Genomic DNA, 7,174 nt, shown 5'->3' with positions numbered 1-7,174 from the left:
CTCTATTTATAGTGGAATAAGTCGAATCAAAAGACATCAGGGCTGTTGTTTTGAACTTCCTTTTAATAAGTGTTTCATTTGTCTACAGCGACATCGTGTGGCCGGACATGGAAACGACCAATTCCCCTTCCCTGTGATACAAATAGTCAAAAGTAATAAACAACACATCCCAAAAGAACTACTACACTAACTAGATAACTATCTACATTTAATTAAATGTCCTTGTACAATATATGACCAAAGCATATGGACACATCAACATTACACGCATATGTGTTTTCTGGATATCTTGTTCCAGAAGCCTGGACATTAATGTGCTGCTCCTGGAAAGGCTCTCCATAGGATTTGGGGATTTTGCTTTAGCCACAAGATTTTTGGTGATTTCAGACGCTGATGTTGGGCAGTAAGGTCTGGCTCACAGTTGACATTTCAGCCCATCTAAAAGGTGTTTGATGCGTTTGAAGTGCTTCTACATCCAAACTGGGAGAATCATTACTTTAAGATACAGAAAAGGGCCTTCCCCAGACTGCTGCCACTACATTGGTAGCACAATATTGTCCAAAATACCACTGCAATCTGTAGAATTAAGATATCCCTTCACTGAAACTAACCAGCCAAGCTCAAACTACAAAAACAAATGATTAAAACTACTTTTTTTTTGCGGTGTAGTGTAAGGTGTGTTGTAAATAATTATTTAATGTTCCTTTCATACAGGTGGTACAGTGCTAGAGATGTTGGCGTCTGCACAGTAGAACATCTCCACACCGTGTGAACAGTCTTGAGGGTAAAGGCCAGTCATGATCAGCCCGGTGATCATGACAAATAAGCCAAGTATTATCAAGATGGTGGGTATCAAGTTTTCCCCCTGAAACCAGCGGCCAGGGGAGAGTTTGAGAAAGCATGCCGATGGAATGATGAAGATCAGAGGTGTGGCGCTCAGAGCACCCTGCATGATAGAAGAAAATGCCAGTAAGATGAAAACAAACACTTCATTAACATGGATAAATGAACACAAGTAAATAGGCAAAGAATAGCTGAGTGGGTTTGGCTTACATTCAGCTCCAAAACAACTCCGAGACAGTCATAGCCCAAAGATACTGATGTGCAAACTGCAACTATGAACAAGGTTATGGCCACATGTTCAGCTTTTGAAAGATCTCGACTGCAAATGACTTTGGATACCACCTGAGAGGATTAACAATCATATGAAAATGAATAACTCCTAGTCTGCATGGAAATATGACTCCAATTAGCATTGTATTTGCACATTGAGAAAGGGTAAGACACAAATTCCTGACGAGGACCCAGTAACTAGTCTCTAGGCTGACACTGTTGTGCTGTTAGTGCTTTAGGAGCAACTGGGTGAAAAGTGCCACGTTTTCTTTTTGTTCATTTTGTTAACAAAGCCACGTCTCTAGCTCTGAATAAAGCTAACATATGTTAATGTTTAACTGTTTAAGTTTGAGGTTGAGAGGGTATTACTTACCTCTCGTGTAACAAAACACTCCAGTGGAAATGTGGTTATTATGCTAAGGCCAAAACAGAAGCGACCGAACGTTGCCAGGTTATCATCTCTGCAGTAGTTCTCAAATATGTCTCCTGAGAAGTGGAAATTTGAGATCAAAATACATTTGTGGTATTAAAAATAATAATTAAAAAAAAACAAACATCTGTCACACTAGTGTCTGCTGTACATTTTGTATTGTGACCTTGTGTGTAGCCGGTGAAGGTGGTATAGCCAGCGACAGCAAATGCAGCACTGATCACCAAGGCAGAACCAACTGAGATGTGGGTGACTCGAGACCAGTTAGCTAGTGTGGGCTGCTCCAGGGAACCATAGATAAGAAAGCTGTTGTGGTGGCATATAAAGGCTAAAGAGACAGAAAACATTCAAAAATATTGCTCCATTCAGATGAAAACATCACAGTTTCAAGCATTTCATGACTTTGGATTTGATAGTAAATTGAGCATATCCATTCCATTTGGGATTGAGATTGTTGCCAACTCCAGGCAAAACTCCACTGTAATGTCCTGAGAGCATGCACGTCCCCATCTAAATGGCCCCCCTTTGTAGCCGCAGTAGCTATTATCATCAAGGCACTTGATTCAGAGCCATAATTTTCACCACAACGTATGTGAAGCTCTTGATGGACTGGAAAAGACCCAGCTCTCTACTCTCAGTGTGCAGTGATGGGCAGAGTCTCGATAAGACGGCGATGACAACAGATGTTGTTTGAGATGTCGTGCGCTGATTTACCAAAGGCTTAACAATATTTAGACAGTGATCTAACTAAATTAATAGCCTTGATCTCTTTACAGTCAAGCTGTACTGCATGTCTTATGCTGACTGGACTATACAGTGCATTGAGGCTTTAATCTTTTGATAGGATCAATTTAAAGACATTAGATTACTGTTGCAGGAATTGATTTTTGGCCACTAGGCGGCAGAAAAATTCCAAAACGAGCTGTCAGACATACAGCTCTAACATTTCCCCGCTTAAGCAAAGTTTTTTATTGCTGACATGTAAGAAAATGATTGCCTACAGACGTAGAGCAACATTACCATCCTATTGGAAGCATGCTTTCTGACATCCTAACAAAAGTAAGTCTAATATTTACAGGTATAATTGCTAAAATATCAGGCATCTGCATCATCAGCATCAGCATGCAGACAGACTCACCAAAAGACATTACGCCAACTGCCTGAATTGCATTCCACTTTGCAAATGCCCATGCATTCTCTGTGGGGGGGCTAGAGGGTGATATTCATATTTAGTCATCAAGAAACACAGAAAAAAAACATAATTATGTTTCTATAATAGCATTTTAGTTGGTTTTCATTAAAAAAAGAACACCATGGTTCACACACAGGAACATTTAAACTAAAACCACAATGGATTAGCAAATTAGCAGGAATCATACATTTGGGGTCCAAAGGTAGCTGCTCTGATGATTACAATGACGAGGATGGTAAGTGTCAGCACCATTGACAGGAGGGACACCTGGTAACATACATGAATGTTTTACAGGCAGTTTCGAAATCACCAAATTACACTAACAAATGCCTCATAATCAACCTTACCTTCCCAAGTTTCTCTATGTTTCGATAAAGTGAGAGAGGCAGTGTGAATACAAGGGTCGAAAGCAAGATCACAAAGTGACGCTCTGCAAGTATGTGATCTGGACCAACTGCAAACACAAGATATCACAACAGATAAATGAAACATCTGATGCATTTAAATATGCACTGCAGGTTTTTATTGAAACATACTTTATCTAAAGAGCTTTAAATCTTATTTAAAGCTTTTATCTGAGGCGGAATAAACTATGTGCAGCATACCTCCTGGTATTCGCTGAAATACTTTGGTCAGTGTGTCACCAGTTGTGATGTTGTAGCTAATCATAGCTGAGGAGGAAAACAGAGGTGAAGCATCATTGTATTGCTCATATTAATCTGCAGTATTATTTAGACTGAACTAAAAGTCAAAAGACATAGAACATAGAATGGAATAAAGAGAATATAAAAGACTTTTCAGGCCACATTGACAATTAGAAATAACATGCTGCTATGTAACTTGATATATTATTCAACTCTGGGCTACTTTGCTACTTGCACTTTAATCCGCTTACCAATGAAAGGATAAAGGAACTGCAGTCCAGATAAAATCAGAAATCCAGGGAAACCAAATGTGCTTTGCACCAGTGACTGATAACTGTTTGTGCCTGACAGGTTGCCTCCTTTGATTAATAAGATGATTGAGTAGTCTGCCATGAAATGCAAACATAATGTTATCAATTTGTCCAGTTGGCATTTTCATAATAACACTGATTTCTCAATATACTCACCTGTGATGAGCGCAACAGCTATCAAAAGCAGGAGACCAAGCGGGAGCCCTGCCTGGTTCAGTGCATATGGTAAACCTGGTTTAAGAAAAAAACAAAAAACAAAAACAGCATACAGCTGCAGCTGAGGAATGTACCGTGGAAATCAAAGATGTGAAGAATGCAAGCGGTTACACAGCATAAATGTGCACACAATTAACACAACATTCATGGTACATTATTGAATAAGACCCTCTGACAGTAGGAAATCAACGACACAAAGACCCTGACATACAGTATCTCTACAGTGAACACAGAGTCAGAGCTGGGTTTATTGATCCGCTCTCTTGATCACAAGTTTATAGATGTTTATATTTGAGGATGCTAATTTTGGGGGCAATGCTGCATGTAAATGAAGAAATCAGCTGAAGACACAGTGTTAGATTTCATTCTGCACGGATTCAAGAAAATGACACTGTAAGACATTTTTAGAACATAATGACACATTAACAGCCAAGCTACTTTTTAATGTAAGAAACAATGTATGGAACTAATGATACTAAAGAAGTCTGAGGGGGTATGTTAACAAGGCACTGTACAGAATAATTTATTTCAATTAATTTACATACTTAATATGGTTTTTAGCCTAAAGGCACTGTAACAATGTTTGCAGCAAAAAACAAAGTTCGCCACAAATTGATTTTGTATTGTCATGTAAAAAACAAAAAAAGTATCACAGATACAATCAATCAATCTGTTGGATAAATTTGAAGAGAATGATGTGCATATGGATTTGGGTCATTTTTGAGGATGAAAGAGTTAAAGGGAGAACGGGGGCCAACAGGCGCTAGTCATATGATACGGAGGGTTTACCACTGCAAGCGCTCCAGCGGTATGAAAGCGTCTCCTTGTTGCACAAAAATGAGCAACTGCAACTAATTATTGAACTCAATAAATTCAATAATCAATAACTTGACGCTTGATATCTGTAATACTCGTACTACGGTTTGGTTATGATTGAATTTATTTAGTTAAGCAATATAATGTAGGCTATTATGAAGTGAATATTCAGCCTACCTATGATTCCTGATCCTATGATGGAATTGATAAAATTGAAAGACGCAGATATCATTGAACCTCTTTGTTCTCCAGCAACTTTTTGCGGAGGAATTAATGTGGTCCCTTCTTCGTTGTTTAGCTGGAAAATAAGAAAACAATGCAGAGTAACAACAAAGAAACAAAAAACAACCTATCACTCTTATTCTACAACAACAGCACATCACTTCAGATCTCTACCTGCTGAGCCATGTCGCTGACTTGTTTCCTCTCGTCTCGTCAGTGTTGAACTCTCACATTATCTGCGGTGTGACTGAATTTAGTGAAGTCCGTAAAAAACAACTGTCAATTTCACTCAACTAAATCCGTTTGAAAAGTCTCAACAGCGCCCCCTCCCCCCCACCCCCCGGTGTAACCTCTCTACACTGCGATGGAAAATCAGCAGTGGTGCAATTAAAGACAGACTTCCTAAAATTTATAACCAATCATTTCAACCTGCAACCTCTGTGACGTAGGTTGCATTTGATACCAAAATATGTATAGGCACATGCAAGGAAAATTTGGAATCAAAAAATGTATTAAAAGGATTATTCTGTAAAGCTGACTGCTGAAAAAGACTCTTTTGTGCAGCCACAGAAATGATTAAAGAACAAGGAAGAGGCTGGAGTGTTTTGTGAAATTTTATAGATTTAGGTCAAAGGTTCCTTTGGTTTTTCTTCAAATGCTAAATGTTCACATTGCAGAGAATTTTTCATTTTTTAAAACACTGCTTCATTTATTTATTTTTATTTATTATTATTATTATGTATTTTTATTTATTTATTTTTTGGGGGGGGGTCAGTGTTATTGTGGGTAAGATTTGGTGTGACTGCACCCATTCATAAAACTGCCATTCTTTATCTGTGTATACACCAACATGCAGTTATGGGTGCTTCATAAATGGAATTATAATGTTTATTATAATTAACACTGTTATCTAAAAATGTACCTGCTTATATCTACATAACATTACAACCCAGTTATTAAATGTTTATATACTGCCAATAAATGCTGAATAGGTTGTGGCTAGGATTGTTTGTATGCAAATAAACCCAGCATTATACAGTGTGTGATTTACAAAAGAGCTAAAATAAAATTTTCATTTGAATGGACTGTGCTGTGGATCTGATTGACTGAAGTGACGCCCGTCGTGTCGGATTATAGCAGGCTGCAGCTCATTTTGTTGCTGTAGCTCAGTAACATTACACTTTGAGAGGGAGGGTGTGTTGTTGGGAAAATCTCTGCTATGTCTGCGATATCGTCGTCTGGTGGGTGTCGCCTCTTAGCCATAGACCTCCTATATTGTTAAATATTTGCCACAGTAACATTACTTTTGGATTGTTTTTATGATTATTGTATTAAGTTTAGTGTGTTGTCATTGTATAGGCCTATAATGTGAAGTGTGCTTTAAAAATAAAACTTTAAGATTGTCCTATCTCTCTCTCCTATCGTATTTTGTAAATATAATTTGTGGTTGTGACAACTCAGTCTTTGCCACATTTATCACAATATTTATTGTGACAATGTAGTTTGCTAATTTGAACAAACCTGCCTCTATTCCTACAGTAAAGTTAAGTTTTTGATGTAGTATTTTTTTATTCAAAAGAACCTTGAAGTAAATTTAATTTATACTATTCACAAATCTAGCTTGTTTTCCTTTTAAAGGGAAACAGACTGAGCATCTCCACAGATCATCTTAAAGGGTTTGGAATCATAGCTTGACACAATAGGGGCCTCCAAACAGCATCTTGCATAGGGCCCCCAAAAAGCTAAAAACGGGCCTTTGTAAATGTCTCTTGTAGTGCTGTCTGTATCCACCAGGGGGCATTAGGGTCACAGTGAATGGTTGACAGTAACTTTAGAGATGTATTATTATCCATATGCAAAACCTAAGGCTGTATGACAGACAGAGCTGCACCACCTGCTCATTCTCCACTCTGATGTGTTTCTTCATGTGTTGTTTTCTAGTGTAATGACTGAATCCTTCCGACGTTTGAGGCTCCTAAAAACTTTTGTGTCCCCACTGACCCCATTCACTTCCTCACACACACACACACACGCACGCACGCACACACACACAAACACACACACACACACACACACACACACACACACACACACACACACACACACAGAGTTTCAGAACTCAATCTGATTATGTGGCTTTAGCTTTTAGTTTCTGATACATGCCAGATTGCAAACATCCCGACAATTACGCACGATAATGTCCACCACAACATCTCTGCACTCACTTGGT

At 38.4% G+C, this 7,174-nt stretch overlaps 1 protein-coding gene across 1 annotated transcript; it reads right to left on the bottom strand.

Moving 5' to 3' along the window:
• Positions 1 to 45: 45 nt before the first annotated feature.
• On the bottom strand, positions 46 to 5,227 carry slc38a11 (solute carrier family 38 member 11). Its single transcript, XM_023405586.2, has 12 exons — positions 5,119 to 5,227; positions 4,900 to 5,020; positions 3,847 to 3,921; positions 3,631 to 3,765; positions 3,341 to 3,406; positions 3,083 to 3,189; positions 2,923 to 3,002; positions 2,682 to 2,752; positions 1,710 to 1,871; positions 1,487 to 1,599; positions 1,054 to 1,185; positions 46 to 946 (listed from the first exon to the last, which is right to left on the bottom strand). The coding sequence occupies exons 1-12, from the start codon at positions 5,128 to 5,130 to the stop codon at positions 707 to 709; spliced, it is 1,314 nt and encodes a 437-aa protein (XP_023261354.1). The 5' UTR covers positions 5,131 to 5,227; the 3' UTR covers positions 46 to 706.
• Between the last annotated feature and the right edge of the window lie 1,947 nt (positions 5,228 to 7,174).

Source organism: Seriola lalandi, unplaced genomic scaffold (genome assembly GCF_002814215.2).
Source record: "Seriola lalandi dorsalis isolate HSWRI2012SDOR001 ecotype SW California unplaced genomic scaffold, Sedor1 jcf7180002054279, whole genome shotgun sequence".
NCBI lineage: Eukaryota > Metazoa > Chordata > Actinopteri > Carangiformes > Carangidae > Seriola > Seriola lalandi.
The sequence above is the reverse complement of the archived record's forward strand: the minus strand, read 5'-3'. Positions and strand labels throughout refer to the sequence as shown.

Excerpts from the sequence above, each read along its gene's own strand:
- slc38a11 (XM_023405586.2), bottom strand. Across the intron at positions 3,190-3,340 it reads ATTTCAGCGAATACCAGGAG|TTGGTCCAGATCACATACTT; the intron begins GTATGCTGCACA and ends TTGTGTTTGCAG. Across the intron at positions 1,600-1,709 it reads CTTCACCGGCTACACACAAG|GAGACATATTTGAGAACTAC; the intron begins GTCACAATACAA and ends TCCACTTCTCAG.